This window comes from Stegostoma tigrinum, unplaced genomic scaffold (genome assembly GCF_030684315.1).
Source record: "Stegostoma tigrinum isolate sSteTig4 unplaced genomic scaffold, sSteTig4.hap1 scaffold_610, whole genome shotgun sequence".
Lineage (NCBI taxonomy): Eukaryota > Metazoa > Chordata > Chondrichthyes > Orectolobiformes > Stegostomatidae > Stegostoma > Stegostoma tigrinum.
This window is the reverse complement of record NW_026728548.1, coordinates 1-27,941: the sequence shown is the minus strand read 5'-3', so window position 1 is coordinate 27,941 and position 27,941 is coordinate 1. Positions and strand designations below refer to the sequence as shown.

At 69.2% G+C, this 27,941-nt stretch overlaps 1 protein-coding gene across 1 annotated transcript; it reads left to right on the top strand.

Annotated features, from left to right (window-relative positions):
- Positions 1-1,704: 1,704 nt before the first annotated feature.
- Positions 1,705-10,857, top strand: LOC125449789 (nonsense-mediated mRNA decay factor SMG5; the record flags this gene model as incomplete). The annotated part of the gene is made up of 3 exons (XM_059644248.1): positions 1,705-1,873; positions 3,872-3,970; positions 10,700-10,857. Coding segments are annotated over exons 1-3 (373 nt in total), but the record flags the coding sequence as incomplete, so codon positions are not given.
- Positions 10,858-27,941: the final 17,084 nt, after the last annotated feature.

Sequence of the window (27,941 nt, the reverse complement as noted above, 5' to 3'; positions counted from 1 at the left end):
GCTGGAAAAGCTCAGCAGGCCTGGCAGCGTCTGTGGAGGAGAAAAAAAGAGTTGACGTTTCGGGTCCAGAACTTCTCAATTACGAGTCCAGTGACATTATCGATATGCCTGTTAAGGAATTCCTGTCTCGGAGCTGGAGGTAGAATCTACATTTATTTGCCGGTCCTGGCTTGAGGCTGTTAAATTTCTCACAAAACACACCCGAGATCCGAACACCTCCCTGCGAAAATAAATATTTTCTCATGCTCACTCTGGTTCATTTGCCAATCGCATTCCAATCTGCGTATCCATGGTGACTGGCCACCATCCCTGTGGAAACCGTTCCGGGCGCATGACTCGATCCAAAGCTGTTGCATTTGAACCACATGTTGCATTTCTGTAGCGCCGTCAATGCGATAAAATGCATTCACTCACCCCAGAGGGAGTGATATCAGACAAACTCTGACACCCGCTCCACCCTCCGCAAGCCACGTGGGGAGATGTCAGACACATGTCATGGAAATGAAAATCGGTCAAATGTTCTGGTTTAGGCAGGTAACTCATTGTAAAGTGCCCCAGGCAGATGAAGGCATACCCACGACAGGGCGGCGGGGGGGGGGGGGGTGTTGTGGAGGAGCAGTTGGGGGATGCAGGGGAGGGCAGAATTGGAGGGAGCAGAGAACTTGTAGGGTGAGTAGGGGCTAGAGGAGGTGGCAGAGATAGGGAGGGGCTATAGGGGGATGGAGGAGGTGACAGAGATAGGGAGGGGGTGTAGGGGGCTGGAGGGGGTGACAGAGATAGGGAGGGGGTGTAGGGGGCTGGAGGGGGTGACAGAGATAGGGAGGGGGTGTAGGGGGCTAGAGGGGGTGACAGAAATAGGGAGGGGGTGTAGGGGGCTGGAGGGGGTGACAGAGATAGGGAGGGGGTGTAGGGGGTGACAGAGATAGGGAGGGGGTGTAGGGGGCTGGAGGGGGTGACAGAGATAGGGAGGGGATGTAGGGGGCTGGAGGGGGTGACAGAGATAGGGAGTGGGTGTAGGGGGATGGAGGGGGTGACAGAGATAGGGAGGGGGTGTCGGGGCCTGTTTGGGGTTACCGAGTTAGGGAGGGGGTGTGGGAATTGGAAGTGACAGAGATAGGATGGGTGTGGAGGGATTGAGTTGGTACTGCAGGTGAAGTGACATTGGTGATCGGGAGGGTTTTTGGGGATAGGGAGTAGGTATTGTGGGGTGTTGCGGGATTAGGGGTAGGTTGGGACCGAGGGAGGGGGTCAGGGTTTTGTCAGGGGCAGGGGGAGATGGGGCTGTGGGAAGCAAGGGCTCAAGGGTTAGGCTGTTGTCAGGGGGCAGGGGTCAAGGGTTGTGTGAGGGGGTCATAGGTCAGGCTTTTTTCAGGGGGGAAGGACATCTAGGGTTTGTGGGAGGGGTCAGATGTCAAGCTGTCGTCAAGACTTTTGCCAGGGGGCGGGGCTAAGTCGTTGTTGGGGGCCCCCAGGCTGTTGCTAGGGGGAGGGGCCTCTGCGCCATCAAGGGGCGGGGGCTTGTGCGCGCCGGGCCGGCCGTTGAGGTCAGGGGTCACGGGCGAGAGGTCAAGGGGGTGGGCTCCGGGACCCTCTCGCGAGATTTGCGGCTGATGGCGGCCTCGGGCTCGGGCCCGGAGCCTGTTTGAGGAGGAGCGGCCCCGGGGGCGGGGGGGGGAGGGTTGGGTGGGGGCGAAGGGAGGGAGTAAACCCCGGGGAAGTGGGCCGGCTGGGGGGCGGAGAGAGAGAAATCCAGAACCATGAGCCACCCGGAGCTCCCCGACACCCCGGCAGGAGCCGCCGCCGAACCCGAGGCTGAGGCCCAGGCCGACGCCGAGCCCGACGCCAAGCTCCTCCACACCAAGAGGCTGTACCGGTAAGAGGCCGGGGCCTGGGACCCGGGGCAGAGGGACAGGGGGCGAGAGGGGAATCGGTCCTGAGGGCCAACGGGGGTGGGGTCCTAGGCCAAGCTGGGGGCTATCTCGGGTCCAATGTGGGGGAGGGAGATTGAAGTCAGCGTGTGGATACTAAGGCCATTTGGTTGGGGGAGGGAGGGGGATCGTGCTGAGGGTAATATTGTGGGTTCCTGAGGCAAGTAAAGGGAAGAACTGCAGCCAGTTGTGGGGTCCTGAGGCCAATAAGTGCGTACTGTGGCCACTGTGGGGGAGGGGAGCACTCCTGATGCCAATAGAGACCTTGGCTGGGGGTGCCCTGTGCCTAATGGAGGGGCCCCTGAGGGTTTGGTGGGGCCGGGAAGGGGGTAGGTTTGTGAGGGGGGAAGCTGTTGGACCAAAGAGGATGGAGGGTGACTGTGGACAACAGAAGAGGAGGAGAAAGAGGGTCTCTGAGGCAGCCTGTGTACCTCGGCGATGGCAGGTTGAGGGTATGCAGTCTCCTTGTCATCTGGTCTGTGCTTTGAGACAGCGACTTGAAACACGATTGTTTTCTAGTCTGAAAAAAGGTCCCACAATCGCTTTTGGATAGAATGGGGAGATGGGGATTCCTCTCTGCTGTCTCAGCCACTGTTGCTAAGAACGTAGTTATTCTGGGCAATGATCACATCGCTGTTGAGTGCCTGTTGACTTGGTGCTGACCCTCTGACAGTTCCCACTCCCCCAGCACTGACCCCAGTGCTGTTCCTCCAGATAGTGTAGCAAAATGTGTCAGAGTTGAAAGAAAGCTGAGTGAAAATCTGGTGGATATGGTCAGTGTCTGTGTGGAGGTGAGCACAGTTTGTTTGGAATTTCTGTCTAAGAATTGGATTAGGAAACTGTCCACCCATCCTCTTGATGAGCTTGACCAATTTCCTTGTTTGAGACTGCGTGTGAAATATGGGGTGGGAATACAGCTCTTCTGTCCGATCTCCTGTTTTCCATCCTTCTTTAAAACGGAAATCTCTCCTATCATTGTGCCGTAGTCTGCCAGTGTGGGCAGCACGAGGATACGGTGCTGGAGGGCCTGCGGGAAAGACTGAGCATTGCGAGGGGAGCCCGGGCGTGTAAGTGGGCGAGGAGTAGCTTCTTGTCAATTCTCTTGAGCAGGGTGATCTGGTTACTTTGAACCTTCAAGCAGGAGAGTGTGGGACAGGACAGTTGACTTATTATGAAACAGATTTGACAGATTGGAGAGTTGCCCAGCTTCTGTCCATCGAGTTGAGGGGCACGAAGGCTATGCTGCCATGGCATTTGGGTAACCTGTGTTGTTTATCGACTGTTTTTACAATAGAAACATTGGGGATGTCCAGCAGAATGTTTCATGTCTCCTCAGAGTTCCCTGCCTAATATGGAAAGCCCCTTCACTCCCCAGAAACAGCATCTGCTCATGCTACTGGTATCCCAGCAAAGGTTCGTTGGCTCAGACCAGGCCAGAGAGCGGAGCTGGCGGCTTGCTTCCCTGTTTTGATTGGGTGGGTGCATGCTTTTAGTCTGTGGCCCAGGGCTACACCAGGCTTTACACCGTCAATGTTCTGAGACTGATAGGACAGCATTTACATTGTGCTTGTTTGAGTCCGGGCCTGGTTTTTCTCACTCAAGGCTGACTGTGATTCCCGTAGTTACGTGAGATTTGCCTGTTGGAGGGTCAGCATCAAGGGCGCGCTGGAGTGGGTCAGCACCGATGGAGCGAGCCCTGTCAGGAGCGTCAGAGCTGATGGAGTCAGCACTGTCGGAGTGCCTCAGTGCTGAGGGAGCAGTCGTGGCCAGGAGGGTCAATGCCAAGGGAGTGGGCACTGTCGGAGGGGGTCAGTGCTGGGGGAGCAGATGTTTCGGCGGGGTTGGCAGCCAGGGAGCGGACGCTGTCAGTGTTTGAAACACGATATGGTGATAGACACAGTGGGTGCACAGGCTGCTGTAAATCGCTGTTCTGGTTTCGGCAGGGCTGTGGTGGAGGCTGTTCATCGACTCGATGTCATCGTTTGCAACAAGACTGCTTACCGTGAGGTGTTTAAACCCGAAAACATCAGCCTGCGGAACAGGTATGTCGTGGGGTGGTGGGGGGGGTGAGGGGATGGGGGGTCGGTGCTATTATTACAAAGGGTGGGGAGAGGGCAAGGGAGAGTTTGGAAGTCCTGGCGTAACTACATAAGGCATTGGTGAGACCACATTGTGAGTACTGTGTGCAGTTTTAGGCTCCTTGTTGAAGGAGGGATTTGTTGGCTTTGGTTTTAAAATGGAAACGATCTCTGTCTGTTGATTGTTGGAGTTCTGTAAGAATGAGAAGGAATCATATTCAAACCTGTAAGATCCTGAGATGTCTTGACAGGGTGAAGAGATAGTAAGAACTGCTGATGCTGGCGTCAGAGATACCACTGTGTGGAGCTGGAGGAATGCAGCAGAGGAGCAGGAAAGCCGACGTTTCGGGTCTCCACAAACGTACAATTCCTCCCCTGCCCTCCAGTCACCACTAGCACCACCCTCCACAGTTTGGAAAATCAGATCACAATGGTGTGCTGCTCCTCCTGGCGAGAGAGCAGAAATGGAAGCGTGTGGACCCTGTACAGAAAGTCGTGCCACGTTGGCCACAGGCACTGGGAAGAGGGCTTCTCTGGGACTGCTTAGAGTCGGCGGTCGGGGCCGTATTCAAGAACTCAGAAGCCAGAATATGCCAGTCCCGTCACGCACTTCACCGGAAGTATGTAGGTGAACTGCGCCCCAAAGACTTTCCACCTGAATGTTCCCCAAGCCCTGGATGAACCGCGAGATCCGTTCCTTACCTAAGTCTTGGTCTGAAGTGTTCAAGTCTGGCAGCCCTGACCTGTACAGGAAATCCTGATACTATTTCTGAAAGGCCATCCGGGACGCCAAAGGGGCAAGGCCGAACTAAGCTTGAGACCTAGACTAACCACACGGGCACCCGTCGCCCGTGGCAAGGCTGGCGTGGTGTCATAGATACAGAAGGCGAACATGATTGTGAGCTACAGTACGCCGCTGCCCTGGAGAACTCAGTGCATTCTACGCTCGCTTTGGACAGAAGCTCGGTGAAACGATGTCACCCTATCCCACTGTTCCCACTGCACCTGTGCCCACGGCCACCGCCGCAGGCATTAGATTGGCCTTCTCAAGGGCTAGCCCACGGAAGGCCCAGACGGAGTCCCTCCCCTCAGGTCCTGTGTGTGTGGGCCAGCTGGTGGAAGCGTTTGTAGCCACCTTCAATCTCTCCTTACCTACCGCCTGAGGTCCCCCACCGGCTTCATGACGACCACCGTCGTCCCGGTGGCAAAGAAAAGCCATGTGGCGTTCCTCAGTGACTACCGCCAAGTGGCTCTGACCTCCATCACTACGAAGTGCTTTGAGAGCTCACGAGAGCTCCAACCTCCCGGTGTGCCGTGATCCCTTGCAATTTTCTAACGGGCACACAGGTCCACGGCAGATGCCATCTCCTTGGCCCTATGCTCATCCCTGGAACATCTGGACAACAAGGATACCTACGTCAGGCTCTTACTTATCGACCACAGCTCCGCTCTCTACGCCATAATCCCAAACAAACTCCCCTCTAAACTCCAAGACCCGGGTCTCTGCTCAAAGGAGACTAAGTGCTTAACAGCGCGGTGTTTAAAAACAACAATCTCTCCATCAACAACAGCAAAACAAAGGAGCTGGTCATTGATGAGAGGAAGCAGGGTGGAGGGCGCAGCCCCCTGTCTACATCCATGGTGCTGAGGTGGGAATGGTCATGTTCCTGGGAGTGGTGATCGCTAACAATTTCTCCTGGTCCACCCACGTTGACACCACGCTCGAGAACGCACAACAACGCCTCTACTTCGTCAGGAGGCTAAGGAAATTCGGCGTGTCTGTAAAGATCCTTACCAAGAGTTATGGGCGCACCATAGAGCGTGCTCATGGCAACTGCTCTGCCCAGGACCATGAGAAACTACAGAGAGTTGTGAACACAGCCCAGTCCGTCTATACTTCCCGCTGCCTCAGGAAAGCAACCAATGTCATGAAAGACCCCTCCCACCCCAGTTACACGCTCTTACATTGGGCAGAAGTCAAAAACATTTGAAAACATGTACAAACAGATTCGAGTGCAGCTTCTTCCCTGCTGTAATTGGACTTTTGAATGGACCTCTTTAATGTTAACGTTGAATGCATCCGCGATAATTTCCTTGAACAATATGTAATGGAACCTAGGTCTAGTACTGTGTAATGAGACAGGAATAATTAACGATCTCACGGTTAGGGATCCTCTCGGAAGGAGCGATCGTAGTATGGTCGAATTTAAAATACAGATGGAGCATGAGAAGGTTAAATCCGGTTCTTATGACCTGTGCTTAAACAAAGGAGACTATGAAGGACTGAGGGAGGAGTTAGCTAAAGTAGAATGGGAGCAAAAACTTTATGGTGGGTCAATTGAGGAACAGTGGAGGACATTCAAAACAATTTTTCACAGTGCTCAGCAGAAGTATATTCCAGTGATAAGGAAAAACTGTAGGAAAAGAGAGAGCCAGATGTCTATGGAAATAAAGGAAGGTATCACACTGAAAAAAGCAAAGAGTAGTGGGAAACTGGGAAATCTTTAAAGGCCAACAGAAGGACACAAAAAAAGTTATAAACAAAAGTAAGACAGATTATGAGATTAAACTAGTTCAGTATATAAAAATAGGCAGCAAAAGTTTCTATAAATATGTAAATCGTTAAAGAGTGGCGAAGGTAAACTTTGGTCCTTTAGAGGATGAGAAGGCCAATTTAATAACTGGGAATGAGGAAATAGCCGAGACATTAAACAGTTATTTCGTGTTGGTCTTCACAGTGGAACACACAAATAATATGCTGAAATCTAATGGCGAGAAGGTTATAGGAGGTGAGGGCCTAGAAACTAGCATTATCACTGAGTAGGCAGTGCTGGGCAAGCTCGTGGGGCTAAAGGTAGACAAGTCTCCTGGCCCTGATGAAATGCATCCCAGGGTACTGAAACAGGTTTTGGGGGAAATAGCAAATGCTCTAGTAGGTATTTACCAAAATTCACTGGACTCTGGGGTGGTTCCCACAGATTGGAAAACAGCCAGTGTGACGCCACTGTTTAAAAAAGGAAGTAGATGAAAAGCAGGTAACTACAGGCCAGTTGCTTAACCTTTTGGTCGTGGGGAAAATGCTTGAATCTATCATTGAGGAAGAAACAGCAAGACATCTGGATATAAATTGTCCCATTGGGAACACCCAGCATGGGTTCACGAAGGGTAGGCCATGTTCAACTAATTTGGTGGAATTCTTTGAGGACATTGCTTGCATGGTGGACAGTGGGGAACCTGTGCGTGTAGTGTATCTGGATTTCCAGAAAGCATTTGATAAGGTGCCACACCAAAGGCTGCTACATAAGATAAAGTTGCGCGGTATTGGCATGGATAGAGGATTGGTTGGCCAGTAGAAAGCAAAGAGTAGGGGTAAATGGGTGTTTTTCTAGTTGGCGGTCAGTGGCTAGTGGTGTGCCTCAGGGATCAGTGTTGGGACCGCAATTGTGTACAATTTACGTAGATGATTTGGAGTTGGGGACTAAGCGTGGTGTGTCAAAATTTGCAGATGACACTAAGGTGAATGATAGAGCAAAGTGTGCAGGAGACACTGAAAGTCTACAGAGGGATATAGATAGTCTAAATGAGTGGGCCAAGGTCTGGCAGATGGAGTACAATGTTGATAAGTGCGAGGTCATCCATTTCGGTAGGAATAACAGCAAATTGGACTATGTTTTAAATGGTATAAAATTGGAGCATGCTGCTGTGCAGAGGAACGTGGGTGTCCTTGTGCAGGAATCGCTGAAGGTGGGATTGCAGGTGCAGCAGGTGATTAAAAAGGCAAATGGAATTTTGTCTGCCATTGCTTGAGGGATGGAGTTTAAAAACAGGGAGGCTGTGCTGCAGCTGCCACACCTGGAGTACTGTGTGCAGTTTTGGTGTCCTCGCTTGAGAAGAGCTATACTAGCGCTGGAGGGGGTGCAGAGGAGATTCACTCGGTTGATTCTAGAGTTGAGAGGGTTGGATTATGAGGAGAGACAGACTAGACTGGGCTTTCTGCATTGGAATTCAGAAGAATGATGGGTGATCTTATAGAAATATGAGATTATGAAGGGAATCGATAAAGTGGAAGCAGGGTCATTATTTCCACTAGCAGGTGAAACTAGGACTAAGGGGCATCACATCAAAATAAAGGGAAGCAGATGTAGGACTGAGGTCAGGAGGAACTTCTTCACCCAAAGGGTTGTGAATCTGTGGAATTCCCTGCCCAGTAAAGTGGCTGAAACTACCTCACTGAATGTTTGTTTTTAAGGCAAGGCTAGATAAATTTTTGTATAGTAAAGGAATTAAGGGTTATGGTGAGTGGGCAGGTAAGCGGAGCTGAGTCTCAAAAAGATCAGCCATGATCTTATTAAATGGCAGGGCAGGTTCGAGGGGCCGGATGGCTTACTCCTGCTCCTGGTTCTTATCTCTCTTTGTGCTATCTTGGCTGCTGTCGCACCCTGACCTGCACTTCGTCCTAGTACCCTGATGTGCATGTATAGTATAGCGCGTAAGACAATGTATATGTTGGTACACATGACAGTAATAAATCAAAATACCAAGGGCACAGCCCAAATCTTTTATTTTGCTTCATGGCAAGTGTGAGGTGCTGTGTTCCAGATGTGATTCGATTGGCCACAGCGAAACACACTTTATATTAGAACATAGAACATAGAAAAGTACAGCACAGTATATTCTTCCATCATAGTGGAAAAACTGGCATAATTAACTCTTATCGAAATACTTAACAAAATAACGTTATTTAGCCACCACCTGTCAGCAGCTCCAATATCATGGCCTCCCATAAACACACCCTTGGCAAAGGCAGATTCAGCAAAACCAGATTTCCCTCTCATGTGATGACCCCCTCCAGTCCAGGAGAAGGAACACCGACAGAATGATGTGGCAGCAGAGACAGAGAACTCAAGATTTTATTTTCAACAGCAGAGAGTGAGCTGTAACTGGCAGCTTCAACTTTTGGAGATTTTGCGGGGGGGTGGGGGGGTGGGTGTGGTGGGGGGAGGAATCCCAACTTCAACAAGTGAAAGCAAAAGCTAAAAGGCTGGGTCTGTGTCAGCCTGACTCCACCCACTCATGCTGTTTCTGTCTAATTTTGCTGGTGGTGGGGGGAGAAGAAAGACCCACGGCGCCTTGCTCTGCTTTCCATGGAGCGGATATCTCGGCAACACCTCACTTCAAGAGAAACCGGACAGAGCAGCTCCAGAAAGGCACATCTCATCGCAAGGGGTGCAGTTTCAAAATAAGGAGCCTCTCACCTGAGGCAGAGCTGAGGTGAAATTCCTTTACCCATCACTGAGCCAAATGATAATCAAGCCCTCCCAGACAAAGTTTCTGTCTGTTGCTGCCGACAGATTAACCTGTAGCAGGCTGCTGACTACGTAGCAGCTATAGGGTCATGCAGTATGGAAACGGGCCCTTAAGTCCAAACAGTTGCTGACGACCATAATCCCAAACTAAACTAGTCCCGCCTGCCTGCTTCTGGCCCCTAATCCGCCAAACCTTTGCCATCCATGTACTTACCCAAATGTCTTTTAAACGTTGTAACTGTGCCCACATCCACCCCTTCCTCAGGAAGCTCATTCCACACACAAACCACTCCCTGTTTAAAAGGAATTGCCCGTCATGTCTTTTTATTGAAAGATCTTTCTCTTGTCACCTTAAAAATACGCCCGCTAGTGGTAGAGCCGTACGGCACAGAAACTGACCCTTTGGTCCGTGCTGACCAGGCTTCCCAAACTAAACTAGTCCCACTTGGCCTGCGTTCATTAAACCCTTCCTGTTCATGTCCCCATCCAGGTGCCTTTTAAACGCTGTAACTGTACCAGCCTCCACCACTTCCTCTGGCAGCTCCTTCCATACACGCACCACCCTCTGTGTGGAAAAAGTTGCCCCTCAGGACACCTTAAACCTGCACCCTCTAGTTTTGGACTCCCCTACCCTGGGTCAAGGCCTGGGCTATTCACCCTGTCCATGCCCTTCATGTGCGCAGCGTGAGGGGGTCTTGGAGTCGATTGGGTGGCCAAGGCTCGGCAACACTAAGGGGGCTCTCGCTGAAGCTTCAGATTGGGCCCAGTCTTCAGCTTCAGCTTGTGGCTCAGACGGCAGATGCTTGTCACCTCCTCAGTAAATCTACCAGACAGTCTGAGTATAGTGAAGGGGGTCAGATGTTTAGAGGATCAGATTTTGAACGGCTGGGCTGGGGTGCACAGACCACCTTGGGATAAGGGCCTGATGGTTTGGGGCCAAGGTGAGTAGGAATGCCTTCGCTTGGTCCTTTTTTTTTGCCTCCCAGGGTTGTGCACACTTTGTGGTTGAATGCATTTAAGGTGGGGATACACACAGAGCGCTGGTCTTGGGGAATCAGGGGACATTGGCAGCCCAGGAAGTGGGGAAGCCCAGGATCAGCCCCAGTTGTGTTGAATGGCAGGGCAGAGCCAATGAGCTGGATGGCCTCCACCTTGCTCTTGTTTCTGGGGTGGATTTCGCTAATGGAGGGCGCCTCTGTGTGAATGTCTGAATGGTGTCTCTCTGTGCCTGTGGATTTGGTTTTGTGGATCTTCTGTGTGTGTCTCTCTCCCACACACTCTCCGTACTTCTGTGTATGTGTGCCCAAATGTCTGTCTATGTCTGTCCCTGCCTGCCTCTCTCTCTCTCTCTCTGCCTGTGTACCCATGCCTGTTTTTTGCCTGACAGGCTGAGGGAGCTCTGCGTGAAGCTCATGTTTCTCCATCCCGTGGACTACGGGCGGAAGGCTGAGGAACTGCTTTGGAGGAAGGTTTACTATGAGGTCATCCAGCTCATCAAAACCAACAAAAAGGTCAGCAACCCGGGCTCGACAGCAGGCTGTGTCGGTGGGGCAGGGGCGGGGTGGGGGGGTGGGGGGCGGGCGGTGGTGGTGGTGTGAGATCCTCCGCGTGGGGCAGGGTTCAGACAGACCTCTCCTTCTGACCCACGTGGGCCCATGAAGGGAGGAAATTCAGCCATGGGAAGCGGCATCTCTTGTTGCAAAGGTGCACGGTCCAAGGTCTTCCAAGAAGGGCCGCTGGACCCGAAACTGTAACTCTCCTTTCTCTCCGTGAATGCTGCTGGACCTGCTGAGTCTTTTGCAGCAATTTCTGTCTTTATTGCTGAATTCCTGCGTCGGCAGGGCCTTGCTTCCTCGTTATTCAGCCTCGGATTAATTGCTTTGTCAGCCATAGAGTGATCCAGGCTGGGATCCTGCCTTGCCAGTTAAAAGATAGCTTGGGTGAATTGTCTGGAGTGAAAAGCCAGGTAGCCGTGTCGATTATCGTACAAACCGCTTCCCCCGCAATCTGCCTCTTGTCCAGTGATTGACTCCATGAATCCTAGCAAGTGAAACTGTCACTGCCTCTGCCCCTCCCTCCCTCGCCCAGCCCCTCCCTCCCTCCCTCGCCCAGCCCCTCCCTCCCTCCCTCGCCCAGCCCCTCCCTCCCTCCCTCGCCCAGCCCCTCCCTCCCTCCCTCCCCCTGCCCCTCCCTCCCTCCCCCTGCCCCTCCCTCCCTCCCCCTGCCCCTCCCTCCCTCCCCCTGCCCTCCCCGCCACTCCCTCCATCCCCCTGCCACTCCCTTCCCCCCTGCCACTCCGCCGTCCCTCCCTCCCTCCGGCTCCGCCCCTCCGCCCGCCCTCCCTCCGCCCCTCCGCCCGCCCTCCGCCCGCCTCGCTCCGCCCGCCCTCGCTCCCTCTGCCCGCCCGCCCTCCCTCCCTCCCTCCCGCCCTCCCTCCCTCCCTCCCTCCCTCCCGCCCTCCCTCCCTCTGCTCGCCCTCCCTCCTTCTGCTCGCCCTCCCTCCCTCGTGCTGCGCTCCCTCCCTCCCGCTGCCCTCCCTCCCTCCCGCTGCCCTCCCACCCGCTGCCCTCCCTCCCTCCCTCCCCGCTGCCCACCCTCCCTCCCTCCCTCCCGCTGCCTGCCCGCCCGCCCTCCCTCCCGCTGCCCGCCCTCCCTCCCGCTGCCCGCCCTCCCTCCCTCCCTCCCGCTGCCCGCCCTCCCTCCCGCTGCCCGCCCTCCCTCCCTCCCTCCCGCTGCCCGCCCTCCCTCCCTCCCGCTGCCCGCCCTCCTCCCTCCCTCCCGCTGCCCGCCCTCCCTCCCTCCCTCCCTCCCTCCCGCTGCCCGCCCTCCCTCCCTCCCCGCTGCCCGCCCTCCCTCCCTCCCTCCCGCTGCCCGCCCTCCCTCCCTCCCTCCCGCTGCCCGCCCTCCCTCCCTCCCTCCCGCTGCCCGCCCTCCCTCCCTCCCTCCCTCCCCTGCCCTCCCTCCCTCCCTCCCGCTGCCCGCCCTCCCTCCCTCCCGCTGCCCGCCCTCCCGCTGCCCGCCCTCCCGCCCTCCTCCCTCCCTCCCGCTGCCCGCCCTCCCTCCCTCCCTCCCGCTGCCCGCCCTCCCTCCCTCCCTCCCCGCTGCCCGCCCTCCCGCTGCCCGCCCTCCCTCCCGCTGCCCGCCCTCCCTCCCTCCCTCCCTCCCGCTGCCCGCCCTCCCTCCCTCCCTCCCGCTGCCGCCCTCCCTCCCTCCCTCCCGCTGCCGCCCTCCCTCCCGCTGCCCGCCCTCCCTCCCTCCCTCCCGCTGCCCGCCCTCCCTCCCTCCCTCCCGCTGCCCGCCCTCCTCCCGCTGCCCGCCCTCCCTCCCTCCTCCCGCTGCCCGCCCTCCCTCCCTCCCGCTGCCCGCCCTCCCTCCCTCCCTCTCGCTGCCCGCCCTCCCTCTCGCTGCCCGCCCTCCCTCTCGCTGCCCGCCCTCCCTCTCGCTGCCCGCCCTCCCTCCCTCCCTCTCGCTGCCCGCCCTCCCTCCCTCCCTCCCTCTCGCTGCCCGCCCTCCCTCCCTCCCTCTCCCTGCCTGCCCTCCCTCTCGCTGCCCGCCCTCCCTCCCCTCCCTCTCGCTGCCCGCCCTTCCTCCCTCCCTCCCTCCCTCCCGCTGCCCGCCCTCCCGCTGCCCTCCCTCCCTCCTCCCGCTGCCCTCCCTCCCTCCCTCCCGCTGCCCTCCCTCCCTCCCTCCTCCCTCCCTCCCTCCCTCCCTCCCGCTGCCCTCCCTCCCTCCCTCCCTCCCGCTGCCCTCCCTCCCTCCTCCCTCCCGCTGCCCGCCCTCCCTCCCTCCCTCCCGCTGCCCGCCCTCCCTCCCTCCCGCTGCCCGCCCTCCCTCCCGCTGCCCGCCCGCCCGCCCTCCCTCCCGCTGCCCGCCCTCCCTCCGCTGCCCGCCCTCCCTCCCTCCCTCCCTCCCTCCCGCTGCCCGCCCTCCCTCCCTCCTCCCGCTGCCCCCCTCCCTCCCTCCCTCCCCGCTGCCCGCCCTCCCTCCCTCCCTACCTCCACTCCCTCCCGCTGCCCGCCCTCCCTCCCGCTGCCCGCCCTCCCTCCCTCCCTCCCGCTGCCCTCCCTCCCTCCCGCTGCCCTCCCTCCCTCCCTCCCGCTGCCCGCCCTCCCTCCCTCCCGCTGCCCGCCCTCCCTCCCTCCCTCCCGCTGCCCTCCCTCCCTCCCTCCCTCCCGCTGCCCGCCCTCCCTCCCTCCCTCCCGCTGACCGCCCTCCCTCCCTCCCCCTGACCGCCCTCCCTCCCTCCCTCCCTCCCTCCCGCTGCCCGCCCTCCCTCCCTCCCTCCCGCTGCCCGCCCTCCCTCCCTCCCGCTGCCCGCCCGCCCTCCCTCCCTCCCGCTGCCCGCCCTCCCTCCCTCCCTCCCGCTGCCCGCCCTCCCTCCCTCCCTCCCGCTGCCCGCCCTCCCTCCCTCCCTCCCGCTGCCCGCCCTCCCTCCCTCCCTCCCGCTGCCCGCCCTCCCTCCCTCCCTCCCGCTGCCCGCCCTCCCTCCCTCCCTCCCGCAGCCCGCCCTCCCTCCCTCCCTCCCGCAGCCCGCCCTCCCTCCCTCCTCCCTCCGCAGCCCGCCCTCCCTCCCTCCCTCCCGCAGCCCGCCCTCCCTCCCTCCCTCCCGCAGCCCGCCCTCCCTCCCTCCCTCCCTCCCTCCCGCTGCCCGCCCTCCCGCTGCCCTCCCTCCCTCCCTCCCGCTGCCCGCCCTCCCGCTGCCCGCTCTCCCTCCCTCCCTCCCGCTGCCCGCCCTCCCTCCCTCCCTCCCGCTGCCCGCCCTCCCTCCCTCCCTCCCGCTGCCCGCCCTCCCTCCCTCCCTCCGCTGCCCGCCCTCCCTCCCTCCTCCCTCCCTCCCTCTGCCCGCCCTCCCTTCCTCCCGCTGCCCGCCCTCCCTCCCTCCCTCCGCTGCCCGCTGCCCTCCCTCCCTCCTCCCGCTGCCCGCCCTCCCTCCCTCCCTCCCGCTGCCCGCCCTCCCTCCCTCCCTCCCGCTGCCCGCCCGCCCTCCCTCCCTCCCGCTGCCCGCCCGCCCTCCCTCCCTCCCGCTGCCCGCCCGCCCTCCCTCCCTCCCGCTGCCCGCCCGCCCTCCCTCCCTCCCTCCCTCCCTCCCTCCCTCTGCCCGCCCGCCCTCCCTCCCTCCCTCCCTCCCTCCCGCTGCCCGCCCTCCCTCCCTCCCTCCCTCCCGCTGCCCGCCCTCCCTCCCTCCCTCCCTCCCTCCCTCCCGCTGCCCGCCCTCCCTCCCTCCCGCTGCCCTCCCTCCCTCCTGCTGCACGCCCTCCCTCCCTCCCGCTGCCCGCCCTCCCTCCCTCTCCCTCCCCGCTTCCCCCCCCCACCTCCCGCTGCCCGCCCTCCCTCCCTCCCTCCCGCTGCCCGCCCTCCCTCCCTCCCGCTGCCCGCCCTCCCTCCCTCCCTCCCGCTGCCCGCCCTCCCGCTGCCCGCCCTCCCTCCCTCCCTCCCGCTGCCCGCCCTCCCTCCCTCCCTCCCGCTGCCCGCCCTCCCTCCCTCCCTCCCGCTGCCGCCCTCCCGCCCTCCCTCCCGCTGCCCGCCCTCCCGCCCTCCCTCCCTCCCTCCCTCCCGCTGCCCGCCCTCCCTCCCTCCCTCCCGCTGCCCGCCCTCCCTCCCCCCCTCCCGCTGCCCGCCCTCCCTCCCCCCCTCCCCGCTGCCCGCCCTCCCTCCCCCCTCCCGCTGCCCGCCCTCCCTCCCTCCCTCCCGTTGCCCGCCCTCCCTCCCGTTGCCCGCCCTCCCTCCCGTTGCCCGCCCTCCCTCCGCTGCCGCCCTCCTCCCTCCCTCCGCTGCCCTCCCCTCCCTCCCTCCCGCTGCCCTCCCTCCCTCCCACCCCCGCTGCCCTCCCTCCCTCCCGCTGCCCGCCCTCCCTCCCTCCCCTCCCGCTGCCCGCCCTCCCTCCCTCCCCTCCCGCTGCCCGCCCTCCCTCCTCCCCTCCCGCTGCCGCCCTCCTCCCTCCCCTCCCGCTGCCCGCCCTCCCTCCCTCCCCTCCCGCTGCCGCCCTCCTCCTCCCCTCCCGCTGCCGCCCTCCCTCCCTCCCCTCCCGCTGCCCTCCCTCCCCTCCCGCTGCCCGCCCTCCCTCCGCTGCCCGCCCTCCCTCCCCGCTGCCCGCCCTCCCTCCCTCCCTCCCGCTGCCCGCCCTCCCTCCCTCCCTCCCGCTGCCCGCCCTCCCTCCCTCCCTCCCGCTGCCGCCCTCCCTCCCTCCCTCCCCGCTGCCCGCCCTCCCTCCCTCCCTCCCTCCCGCTGCCCGCCCTCCCTCCCTCCCTCCCGCTGCCCGCCCTCCCTCCCTCCCTCCCGCTGCCCGCCCTCCCTCCCTCCCTCCCTCCCGCTGCCCGCCCTCCCTCCCTCCCTCCCTCCCGCTGCCCGCCCTCCCTCCCTCCCTCCCGCTGCCCGCCCTCCCTCCCTCCCCTCCCGCTGCCCGCCCTCCCTCCCTCCCCTCCCGCTGCCCGCCCTCCCTCCCTCCCTCCCGCTGCTCCCCCTCCCTCCCGCTGCCCGCCCTCCCTCCCTCCCTCCCGCTGCCCGCCTCCCTCCCTCCCTCCCGCTGCCCGCCCTCCCTCCCTCCCTCCCGCTGCCCGCCCTCCCTCCCTCCCTCCTCCCGCTGCCCGCCCTCCCTCCTCCCGCTGCCTGCCCTCCCTCCTCTGCCTGCCCTCCCTCCCTCCCGCTGCCCGCCCTCCCTCCCTCCCTCCCTCCCGCTGCCCGCCCTCCCTCCCTCCCTCCCTCCCGCTGCCCCGCCCTCCCTCCCTCCCTCCCTCCCGCTGCCCGCCCTCCCTCCCGTGCCCGCCCTCCCTCCCTCCCTCCTGCTGCACGCCCTCCCTCCCTCCCTCCCTCCGCTGCCCGCCCGCCCTCCCTCCCTCCCGCTGCCCGCCCCTCCCTCCCTCCCGCTGCCCGCCCCTCCCCTCCCTCCCGCTGCCCGCCCTCCCTCCCTCCCTCCCTCCCGCTGCCCGCCCTCCCTCCCTCCCTCCCTCCCGCTGCCCGCCCTCCCCTCCCTCCCTCCTGCTGCACGCCCTCCCTCCCTCCCTCCCTCCCGCTGCCCGCCCTCCCTCCCTCCCTCCTGCTGCACGCCCTCCCTCCCTCCCTCCCTCCCGCTGCCCGCCCTCCCTCCCGCTCTCCCTCCCGCTTCCACCCCCCACCTCCCGCTGCCCGCCCTCCCTCCCTCCCTCCCGCCCTCCCTCCCTCCCTCCCGCTGCCCGCCCTCCCTCCCTCCCTCCCGCTGCCCGCCCTCCCTCCCTCCCGCTGCCCGCCCTCCCTCCCTCCCTCCCGCTGCCCGCCCTCCCTCCCTCCCTCCCGCTGCCCGCCCTCCCTCCCTCCCTCCCGCTGCCCGCCCTCCCTCCCTCCCTCCCGCTGCCCGCCCTCCCTCCCTCCCTCCCGCTGCCCGCCCTCCCTCCCTCCCTCCCGCTGCCCGCCCTCCCTCCCTCCCTCCCGCTGCCCGCCCTCCCTCCCTCCCTCCCGCTGCCCGCCCTCCCTCCCTCCCGCTGCCCGCCCTCCCTCCCTCCCTCCCGCTGCCCGCCCTCCCTCCCTCCCTCCCGCTGCCCGCCCTCCCTCCCTCACTCCCGCTGCCCGCCCTCCCTCCCTCACTCCCGCTGCCCGCCCTCCCTCCCTCCCTCCCTCCTGCTGCACGCCCTCCCTCCCTCCCTCCCTCCTGCTGCACGCCCTCCCTCCCTCCCTCCTGCTGCACGCCCTCCCTCCCTCTCTCCCTCCCGCTTCCACCCCCACCTCCCGCTGCCCGCCCTCCCTCCCTCCCTCCCGCCCTCCCGCCCTCCCTCCCGCCCCTCCCGCCCTCCCTCCCGCTGCCCGCCCTCCCTCCCGCTGCCTGCCCTCCCTCCCTCCGCCCGCCCTCCTCCCCTCCCCCCCGCCCTCCCCTCCCTCCCTCCCGCTGCCCGCCCTCCCTCCCTCCCCCCGCCCTCCCTCCCTCCCTCCGCCCTCCCTCCCTCCCCTCCCGCTGCCCGCCCTCCCTCCCTCCCTCCCGCTGCCCGCCCTCCCTCCCTCCCTCCCGCTGCCCGCCCTCCCTCCCTCCCTCCCGCTGCCCGCCCTCCCTCCCTCCCTCCCTCCCGCTGCCCGCCCTCCCTCCCTCCCTCCCTCCCGCTGCCCCGCCCTCCCTCCCTCCCTCCCTCCCGCTGCCCGCCCTCCCTCCCTCCCTCCCTCCCGCTGCCCGCCCCCCTCCCTCCCTCCCCCCTCCCTCCCTCCCTCCCTCCCGCTGCCCTCCCTCCCTCCCTCCCCCGCTGCCCGCCCTCCCTCCCTCCTCCCGCTGCCCGCCCTCCCTCCCTCCCTCCCGCTGCCCCGCCCCCTCCCCCCTCCCCTCCCCCCCCCCCCCCCCCCCCCTCCCCCCCCCCCCCCTCCCCCCCCCCCCCCCTCCCCCCCCCCCCCCCCCCCCCCCCCCAGCCCCCCCCCCCCTCCCCCCCCCCCCCCCCCCCCCCCCCCCCCTCCCTCCCTCCCGCTGCCCGCCCTCCCTCCTCCCTCCCGCTGCCCGCCTCCCTCCCTCCCCCTCCCTGCCCGCCCTCCCTCCCCCTGCCCGCCCTCCCTCCCCCTGCCCGCCCTCCCTCCCTCCCTCCCCTGCCCGCCCTCCCTCCCTCCCTCCCGCTGCCCGCCCTCCCTCCCTCCCTCCCGCTGCCCGCCCTCCCTCCCTCCCTCCCTCCCGCTGCCCGCCCTCCCTCCCCTGCCCGCCCCTCCCTCCCCCTGCCCGCCCTCCCTCCCTCCCTCCCCCTGCCCGCCCTCCCTCCCTCCCTCCCGCTGCCCGCCCTCCGTCCCTCCCTCCCGCTGCCCGCCCTCCGTCCCTCCTCCCGCTGCCCGCCCTCCCTCCCTCCCTCCCGCTGCCCGCCCTCCCTCCCTCCCTCCCGCTGCCCGCCCTCCCTCCCTCCCTCCCTCCCGCTGCCCGCCCTCCCTCCCGCTGCCCGCCCTCCCTCCCTCCCGCTGCCCTCCTCCCTCCCTCCCTCCCTCCCGCTGCCCTCCCTCCCTCCCTCCCTCCCGCTGCCCGCCCTCCCTCCCTCCCTCCCGCTGCCCGCCCTCCCTCCCTCCCTCCCGCTGCCCGCCCTCCCTCCCGCCCTCCCTCCCGCTGCCGCCCCTCCCTCCCGCCCTCCCTCCCGCTGCCCGCCCTCCCTCCCGCTGCCCGCCCTCCCTCCCGCTGCCCGCCCTCCCTCCTGCTGCCCGCCCTCCCTCCCGCTGCCCGCCCTCCCTCCCGCTGCCCGCCCTCCCTCCCGCTGCCCGCCCTCCCTCCCTCCCTCCCGCTGCCCGCCCGCCCACCCTCCCGCTGCCCGCCCGCCCTCCCTCCCGCTGCCCGCCCGCCCTCCCTCCCGCTGCCCGCCCGCCCTCCCTCCCGCTGCCCGCCCGCCCTCCCTCCCGCTGCCCGCCCGCCCTCCCTCCCGCTGCCCGCCCTCCCTCCCTCCCGCTGCCCGCCCTCCCTCCCGCCCTCCCTCCCTCCCGCTGCCCGCCCTCCCTCCCGCCCTCCCTCCCGCCCTCCCTCCCGCTGCCCGCCCTCCCTCCGCCCTCCCTCCCGCCCTCCCTCCCGCTGCCCTCCCTCCCTCCCTCCCGCCCTCCCTCCCGCCCTCCCTCCCGCCCTCCCTCCCGCCCTCCCTCCCGCCCTCCCTCCCGCTGCCCGCCCTCCCTCCCTCCCTCCCGCTGCCCGCCCTCCCTCCCTCCTCCCGCTGCCCGCCCTCCCTCCCTCCCTCCCGCTGCCCGCCCTCCCTCCCTCCGCCCGCCCTCCCTCCCTCCCTCCCTCCCTCCGCCCGCCCTCCCTCCCTCCCTCCCGCTGCCCGCCCTCCCTCCTCCCTCCCGCTGCCCGCCCTCCCTCCCTCCCTCCCGCTGCCCCGCCTCCCTCCCTCCCTCCGCTGCCCGCCCTCCCTCCCTCCCTCCCTCCCTCCCGCTGCCCGCCCTCCCTCCCTCCCTCCCGCTGCCCGCCCTCCCTCCCTCCCTCCCGCTGCCCGCCCTCCCTCCCTCCCTCCCGCTGCCCGCCTCCCTCCCTCCCGCTGCCCGCCCTCCCTCCCGCTGCCCGCCCTCCCTCCCTCCCTCCCGCTGCCCCGCCCTCCCTCCCTCCCTCCCGCTGCCCGCCCTCCCTCCCTCCCTCCCGCTGCCCGCCCTCCCTCCCTCCCTCCCGCTGCCCGCCCTCCCTCCCTCCTCCCGCTGCCCGCCCTCCCTCCCTCCCTCCCGCTGCCCGCCCTCCCTCCCTCCCTCCCGCTGCCCGCCCTCCCTCGCTCCCTCCCGCTGCCCGCCCTCCCTCCCTCGCTCCCTCCCGCTGCCCGCCCTCCCTCCCGCTTCCCGCCCTCCCTCCCTCCCTCCCGCTTCCCGCCCTCCCTCCCTCCCTCCCTCCTCCCTCCCTCCCTCCCTCCCTCCCTCCCTCCCTCCCTCCCTCCCTCCCTCCCCTCCCGCTGCCCGCCCTCCCTCCCTCCCTCCCGCTGCCCGCCCTCCCTCCCTCCCTCCCGCTGCCCGCCCTCCCTCCCTCCCTCCCTCCCGCTGCCCGCCCTCCCTCCCTCCCTCCCTCCCTCCCGCTGCCCGCCCACCCTCCCTCCCGCTGCCCGCCCGCCCACCCTCCTCCCGCTGCCCGCCGCCCACCCTCCTCCCGCTGCCCGCCCTCCCTCCCTCCCTCCCGCTGCCCGCCCTCCCTCCCTCCCGCTGCCCGCCCTCCCTCCCTCCCTCCCTCGCCCAGCCCCTCCCTCCCTCCTCGCCCAGCCCCTCCCTCCCTCCCTCGCCAGCCCCTCCCTCCCTCCCTCGCCCAGCCCTCCCTCCCTCCCTCCCCTGCCCCTCCCTCCCTCCCCCTGCCCTCCCTCCCTCCCTGCCCCTCCCTCCCTCCCCCTGCCCCTCCTCCCTCCCCCTGCCCTCCCCCGCCACTCCCTCCATCCCCCTGCCACTCCCTTCCCCCCTGCCACTCCGCCGTCCCTCCCTCCCTCCGCTCCGCCCCTCCGCCCGCCCTCCCTCCGCCCCTCCGCCCGCCCTCCGCCCGCCCTCGCTCCGCCCGCCCTCGCTCCCTCTGCCCGCCCGCCCTCCCTCCCTCCCTCCCGCCCTCCCTCCCTCCCTCCCTCCCGCCCTCCCTCCCTCTGCTCGCCCTCCCTCCTTCTGCTCGCCCTCCCTCCCTCGTGCTGCGCTCCCTCCCTCCCGCTGCCCTCCCTCCCTCCCGCTGCCCTCCCACCCCGCTGCCCTCCCTCCCTCCCTCCCCGCTGCCCACCCTCCCTCCCTCCCTCCCGCTGCCCGCCCGCCCTCCCTCCCGCTGCCCGCCCTCCCTCCCGCTGCCCGCCCTCCCTCCCTCCCTCCCGCTGCCCGCCCTCCCTCCCGCTGCCCGCCCTCCCTCCCTCCCTCCCGCTGCCCGCCCTCCCGCTGCCCGCCCTCCCTCCCTCCCGCTGCCCGCCCTCCCTCCCTCCCGCTGCCCGCCCTCCCTCCCTCCCTCCCGCTGCCCGCCCTCCCTCCCTCCCTCCCGCTGCCCGCCCTCCCTCCTCCCTCCCGCTGCCCGCCCTCCCTCCCGCTGCCCGCCCTCCCCTCCCTCCCTCCCGCTGCCCGCCCTCCCTCCCTCCCGCTGCCCGCCCTCCCGCTGCCCGCCCTCCCGCCCTCCCTCCCTCCCTCCCTCCCGCTGCCCGCCCTCCCTCCCTCCCTCCCCGCTGCCCGCCCTCCCTCCCTCCCTCCCCGCTGCCCGCCCTCCCTCCCTCCCTCCGCTGCCCGCCCTCCCGCTGCCCGCCCTCCCTCCCGCTGCCCGCCCTCCCTCCCTCCCTCCCTCCCGCTGCCCGCCCTCCCTCCCTCCCTCCGCTGCCCGCCCCCCTCCCTCCTCCCCTCGCTGGCCCGCCCTCCCTCCCTCCCTCCCGCTGCCCGCCCTCCCTCCCGCTGCCCGCCCTCCCTCCCTCCCTCCCGCTGCCCGCCCTCCCTCCCGCTGCCCGCCCTCCCTCCCTCCCTCCCGCTGCCCGCCCTCCCTCCCTCCCTCTCGCTGCCCGCCCTCCCTCTCGCTGCCCGCCCTCCCTCTCGCTGCCCGCCCTCCCTCTCGCTGCCCGCCCTCCCTCCCTCCCTCTCGCTGCCCGCCCTCCCTCCCTCCCTCTCGCTGCCCGCCCTCCCTCCCTCCCTCTCGCTGCCCGCCCTCCCTCCCTCCCCCCTCTCGCTGCCCGCCCTCCCTCCCTCCCTCTCCCTGCCTGCCCTCCCTCTCGCTGCCCGCCCTCCCTCCCCTCCCTCTCGCTGCCCGCCCTTCCTCCCTCCCTCCCTCCCTCCCGCTGCCCGCCCTCCCGCTGCCCTCCCTCCCTCCTCCCGCTGCCCTCCCTCCCTCCCTCCCGCTGCCCTCCCTCCCTCCCTCCCTCCCTCCCTCCCGCTGCCCTCCCTCCCTCCCTCCCTCCCGCTGCCCTCCCTCCCTCCCTCCCTCCCGCTGCCCGCCCTCCCTCCCTCCCTCCCGCTGCCCGCCCTCCCTCCCTCCCGCTGCCCGCCCTCCCTACCGCTGCCCGCCCGCCCGCCCTCCCTCCCGCTGCCCGCCCTCCCTCCCGCTGCCCGCCCTCCCTCCCTCCCTCCCTCCCTCCCGCTGCCCGCCCTCCCTCCCTCCCTCCCGCTGCCCGCCCTCCCTCCCTCCCTCCCGCTGCCCGCCCTCCCTCCCTCCCTCCCGCTGCCCGCCCTCCCTCCCTCCCTCCCTCCCTCCCTCCCGCTGCCCGCCCTCCCTCCCGCTGCCCGCCCTCCCTCCCTCCCTCCCGCTGCCCTCCCTCCCTCCCGCTGCCTCCCTCCCTCCCTCCCGCTGCCCGCCCTCCCTCCCTCCCGCTGCCCCGCCCTCCCTCCCTCCCCGCTGCCCGCCCTCCCTCCCTCCCTCCCGCTGCCCTCCCTCCCTCCCTCCCTCCCGCTGCCCGCCCTCCCTCCCTCCCTCCCGCTGACCGCCCTCCCTCCCTCCCCCTGACCGCCCTCCCTCCCTCCCTCCCTCCCTCCCGCTGCCCGCCCTCCCTCCTCCCTCCCGCTGCCCGCCCTCCCTCCCTCCCGCTGCCCGCCCGCCCTCCCTCCCTCCGCTGCCCGCCCGCCCTCCCTCCCTCCCGCTGCCCGCCCTCCCTCCCTCCCTCCCGCTGCCCCGCCCTCCCTCCCTCCCTCCCGCTGCCCGCCCTCCCTCCCTCCCTCCGCTGCCGCCCCTCCCTCCCTCCCTCCCGCTGCCCGCCCTCCCTCCCTCCCTCCCGCTGCCCGCCCTCCCTCCCTCCCTCCCGCTGCCGCCCTCCCTCCCTCCCTCCCGCTGCCCGCCCTCCTCCCTCCCTCCCGCAGCCCGCCCTCCCTCCCTCCCTCCCGCAGCCCGCCCTCCCTCCCTCCCTCCCGCAGCCCGCCCTCCCTCCCTCCCTCCCTCCCGCAGCCCGCCCTCCCTCCCTCCCTCCCGCAGCCCGCCCTCCCTCCCTCCCTCCCGCAGCCCGCCCTCCCTCCCTCCCTCCCTCCCTCCCGCTGCCCGCCCGCCCGCTGCCCTCCCTCCCTCCCTCCCGCTGCCCGCCCTCCCGCTGCCCGCTCTCCTCCCTCCCTCCCGCTGCCCGCCCTCCCTCCCTCCCTCCCGCTGCCCGCCCTCCCTCCCTCCCTCCCGCTGCCCGCCCTCCTCCCTCCCTCCCGCTGCCCGCCCTCCCTCCCATCCCTCCCTCTGCCCGCCCTCCCTCCCTCCCGCTGCCCGCCCGCCCTCCCTCCCTCCCGCTGCCCGCCCGCCCTCCCTCCCTCCCTCCCTCCCTCCCTCCCTCCCTCCCTCCCTCCCTCCCTCCCTCCCTCCCTCCCTCCTCCCTCTGCCCGCCCGCCCTCCCTCCCTCCTCCCTCCCTCCCGCTGCCCGCCCTCCCTCCCTCCCTCCCTCCCGCTGCCCGCCCTCCCTCCCTCCTCCTCCCTCCCTCCCGCTCCCCGCCCTCCCTCCCTCCCGCTGCCCTCCCTCCCTCCTGCTGCACGCCCTCCCTCCCTCCCGCTGCCCGCCCTCCCTCCCGCCCTCCCTCCGCTTCCCCCCCCCACCTCCCGCTGCCCGCCCTCCCTCCCTCCCTCCCGCTGCCCGCCCTCCCTCCCTCCCTCCCGCTGCCCGCCCTCCCGCTGCCCGCCCTCCCCTCCCTCCCTCCCGCTGCCCCGCCCTCCCTCCCTCCCTCCCGCTGCCCGCCCTCCCTCCCTCCCTCCCGCTGCCCGCCCTCCCGCCCTCCCTCCCTCCCTCCCTCCCGCTGCCCGCCCTCCCTCCCTCCCTCCCGCTGCCCGCCCTCCCTCCCCCCTCCGCTGCCCGCCCTCCCTCCCCCCCTCCCGCTGCCCGCCCTCCCTCCCCCCCTCCCGCTGCCCGCCCTCCCTCCCCCCCTCCCGCTGCCCGCCCTCCCTCCCTCCCTCCCGCTGCCCGCCCTCCCTCCCTCCCTCCCGTTGCCCGCCCTCCCCTCCCTCCCTCCCGTTGCCCGCCCTCCCTCCCTCCCTCCCGTTGCCCGCCCTCCCTCCCGCTGCCCGCCCTCCCTCCCTCCTCCCGCTGCCCTCCCTCCCTCCCTCCCGCTGCCCTCCCTCCCTCCCGCTGCCCTCCCTCCCGCTGCCCGCCCTCCCTCCCTCCCCTCCCGCTGCCCGCCCTCCCTCCCTCCCCTCCCGCTGCCCGCCCTCCCTCCCTCCCCTCCCGCTGCCCGCCCTCCCTCCCTCCCTTCCCGCTGCCCGCCCTCCCTCCCTCCCCTCCCGCTGCCCGCCCTCCCTCCCTCCCCTCCCGCTGCCCTCCCTCCCCTCCCGCTGCCCGCCCTCCCTCCCGCTGCCCGCCCTCCCTCCCTCCCTCCCGCTGCCCGCCCTCCCTCCCTCCCTCCCGCTGCCCGCCCTCCCTCCCTCCCCCGCTGCCCGCCCTCCCTCCCTCCTCCCGCTGCCCGCCCTCCCTCCTCCCTCCCGCTGCCCGCCCTCCCTCCCTCCCTCCCTCCCGCTGCCCCGCCCTCCCTCCCTCCCTCCTCCCGCTGCCCGCCCTCCCTCCCTCCCCTCCCGCTGCCCGCCCTCCCGCTGCCCGCCCTCCCTCCCTCCCCTCCCGCTGCCCGCCCTCCCTCCCTCCCTCCCGCTGCCCGCCCTCCCTCCCTCCCTCCCGCTGCTCCCCCTCCCTCCCGCTGCCCGCCCTCCCTCCTCCCTCCCGCTGCCCGCCCTCCCTCCCTCCCTCCCGCTGCCCGCCCTCCTCCCTCCCTCCCGCTGCCCGCCCTCCCTCCCTCCCTCCCTCCCGCTGCCCGCCCTCCCTCCCTCCCGCTGCCTGCCCTCCCTCCCTCTGCCTGCCCTCCCTCCCTCCCGCTGCCCGCCCTCCCTCCCTCCCTCCCTCCCGCTGCCCGCCCTCCCTCCCTCCCGCTGCCCGCCCTCCCCTCCCTCCCTCCCTCCCGCTGCCCGCCCTCCCTCCCTCCCTCCTGCTGCACGCCCTCCCTCCCTCCCTCCCTCCGCTGCCCGCCCGCCCTCCCTCCCTCCCGCTGCCCGCCCTCCCTCCCTCCCGCTGCCGCCCTCCCTCCCTCCCGCTGCCCGCCCTCCTCCCTCCCGCTGCCCGCCCTCCCTCCCTCCCTCCCTCCCGCTGCCCGCCCTCCCTCCCTCCCTCCCTCCCGCTGCCCGCCCTCCCTCCCTCCCTCCTGCTGCACGCCCTCCCTCCCTCCCTCCCTCCCGCTGCCCGCCCTCCCTCCCTCCCTCCTGCTGCACGCCCTCCCTCCTCCCTCCTCCCGCTGCCCGCCCTCCCTCCCGCTCTCCCTCCCGCTTCCACCCCCCACCTCCCGCTGCCCGCCCTCCCTCCCTCCCTCCCGCCCTCCCTCCCTCCCTCCCGCTGCCCGCCCTCCCTCCCTCCCTCCCGCTGCCCGCCCTCCCTCCCTCCCTCCCGCTGCCCGCCCTCCCTCCCTCCCTCCCGCTGCCCGCCCTCCCTCCCTCCCGCTGCCCGCCCTCCCTCCCTCCCTCCCGCTGCCCGCCCTCCCTCCCTCCCTCCCGCTGCCCGCCCTCCCTCCCTCCCTCCCGCTGCCCGCCCTCCCTCCCTCCCTCCCGCTGCCCGCCCTCCCTCCCTCCCTCCCGCTGCCCGCCCTCCCTCCCTCCCTCCCGCTGCCGCCCTCCCGCTGCCCGCCCTCCCTCCCTCCCTCCCGCTGCCCGCCCTCCCTCCTCCCTCCCGCTGCCCGCCCTCCCTCCCTCCCTCCCGCTGCCCGCCCTCCCTCCCTCCCTCCCGCTGCCCGCCCTCCCTCCCTCCCTCCCGCTGCCCGCCCTCCCTCCCTCCCTCCCGCTGCCCGCCCTCCCTCCCTCCCTCCCGCTGCCCGCCCTCCCTCCCTCCCTCCCTCCTGCTGCACGCCCTCCCTCCCTCCCTCCCTCTGCTGCACGCCCTCCCTCCCTCCCTCCTGCTGCACGCCCTCCCTCCCTCTCTCCCTCACCGCTTCCACCCCCCACCTCCCGCTGCCCGCCCTCCCTCCCTCCCTCCCGCCCTCCCGCCCTCCCGCCCTCCCTCCCGCCCTCCCGCCCTCCCTCCCGCTGCCCGCCTCCCTCCCTCCGCCCGCCCTCCCTCCCTCCGCCCGCCCTCCCTCCTCCCCCGCCCTCCCTCCCGCTGCCCGCCCTCCCTCCCTCCCCCCGCCCTCCCTCCTCCCTCCGCCCTCCCTCCCTCCCTCCCTCCCTCCGCCTCCTCCCTCCCTCCCTCCGCCCTCCCTCCCTCCCTCCCTCCCTCCGCCCTCCCTCCCTCCCTCCCGCTGCCCGCCCTCCCTCCCTCCCTCCCGCTGCCCGCCCTCCCTCCTCCCTCCCGCTGCCCGCCCTCCCTCCCTCCCTCCCGCAGCCCGCCCTCCCTCCCTCCCTCCCGCTGCCCGCCCTCCCTCCCTCCCTCCCGCTGCCCGCCCTCCCTCCCTCCCTCCCGCTGCCCGCCCTCCCTCCCTCCCTCCTCCCGCTGCCCGCCCTCCCTCCCTCCCTCCTCCCGCTGCCCGCCCTCCCTCCCTCCCTCCCTCCCGCTGCCCGCCCTCCCTCCCTCCCGCTGCCCTCCCTCCCCTCCCTCCCGCTGCCCGCCCTCCCTCCCTCCCTCCCGCTGCCCGCCCTCCCTCCCTCCCTCCCCGCTGCCCGCCCTCCCTCCCTCCCTCCCGCGCTGCCCGCCCTCCCTCCCTCCCTCCCCCTGCCCGCCCTCCCTCCCTCCTCCCGCTGCCCGCCCTCCCTCCCTCCCTCCCGCTGCCCGCCCTCCCTCCCTCCCTCCCGCTGCCCGCCCTCCCTCCCCCCCTCCTCCCGCTGCCCGCCTCCCTCCCCCTGCCCGCCCTCCCTCCCCCTGCCCGCCCTCCCTCCCTCCCTCCCCCTGCCCGCCCTCCCTCCCCTCCCTCCCCTGCCCGCCCTCCCTCCCTCCCTCCCTCCCGCTGCCCGCCCTCCCTCCCTCCCTCCCGCTGCCCGCCTCCGTCCCTCCCTCCCGCTGCCCGCCCTCCCTCCTCCCTCCCGCTGCCCGCCCTCCCTCCCTCCCTCCCGCTGCCCGCCCTCCCTCCCTCCCTCCCGCTGCCCGCCCTCCCTCCCTCCCTCCCGCTGCCCGCCCTCCCTCCCTCCCTCCCGCTGCCCGCCCTCCCTCCCTCCCTCCCTCCCGCTGCCCGCCCTCCCTCCCGCTGCCCGCCCTCCCTCCCTCCCGCTGCCCTCCCTCCCTCCCTCCCTCCCTCCCGCTGCCCTCCCTCCCTCCCTCCCTCCGCTGCCCGCCCTCCCTCCCTCCCTCCCGCTGCCCGCCCTCCCTCCCTCCCTCCCGCTGCCCGCCTCCCTCCCGCCCTCCCTCCCGCTGCCCGCCCTCCCTCCCGCCCTCCCTCCCGCTGCCCGCCCTCCCTCCTGCTGCCCGCCCTCCCTCCCGCTGCCCGCCTCCCTCCCGCTGCCCGCCCTCCCTCCCGCTGCCCGCCCCTCCCCTCCCTCCCTCCCGCTGCCCGCCCTCCCTCCCTCCCGCTGCCCGCCCTCCCTCCCTCCCGCTGCCCGCCCGCCCTCCCTCCCGCTGCCCGCCCGCCCTCCTCCCGCTGCCCGCCCGCCCTCCCTCCCGCTGCCCGCCCGCCCTCCCTCCCGCTGCCCGCCCTCCCTCCCTCCCGCTGCCCGCCCTCCCTCCCGCCCTCCCTCCCTCCCGCTGCCCGCCCTCCCTCCCGCCCTCCCTCCCGCTGCCCGCCCTCCCTCCGCCCTCCCTCCCGCCCTCCCTCCCGCTGCCCGCCCGCCTCCCGCCCGCCCTCCCGCCCGCCCTCCCGCCCGCCCTCCCTCCCGCCCTCCCTCCGCCCTCCCTCCCGCCCTCCCTCCCTCCCGCCCTCCCTCCCGCCCTCCCTCCCGCCCTCCCTCCCGCCCTCCCTCCCGCCTCCTCCCGCCCTCACCGCCCTCCCTCCGCCCTCCCTCCCGCCTCCCTCCGCGCCCTCCCTCCCTCCCTCCCTCCCGCTGCCCGCCCTCCCTCCCTCCCTCCCGCTGCCCGCCCTCCCTCCTCCTCCCGCTCCCGCCCTCCCTCCCTCCGCCCGCCCTCCCTCCCTCCCTCCCTCCGCCCGCCCTCCCTCCCTCCCTCCCGCTGCCCGCCCTCCCTCCCTCCCTCCCGCTGCCCGCCCTCCCTCCCTCCCTCCCGCTGCCCGCCCTCCCTCCCTCCCTCCCGCTGCCCGCCCTCCCTCCCTCCTCCCGCTGCCCGCCCTCCCTCCCTCCCTCCCGCTGCCCGCCCTCCCCTCCCTCCCTCCGCTGCCCGCCCTCCCTCCCTCCCTCCCGCTGCCCGCCCTCCCTCCTCCCTCCCGCTGCCCGCCCTCCCTCCCTCCCTCCCGCTGCCCGCCCTCCCTCCCTCCCTCCCGCTGCCCGCCCTCCCTCCCTCCCG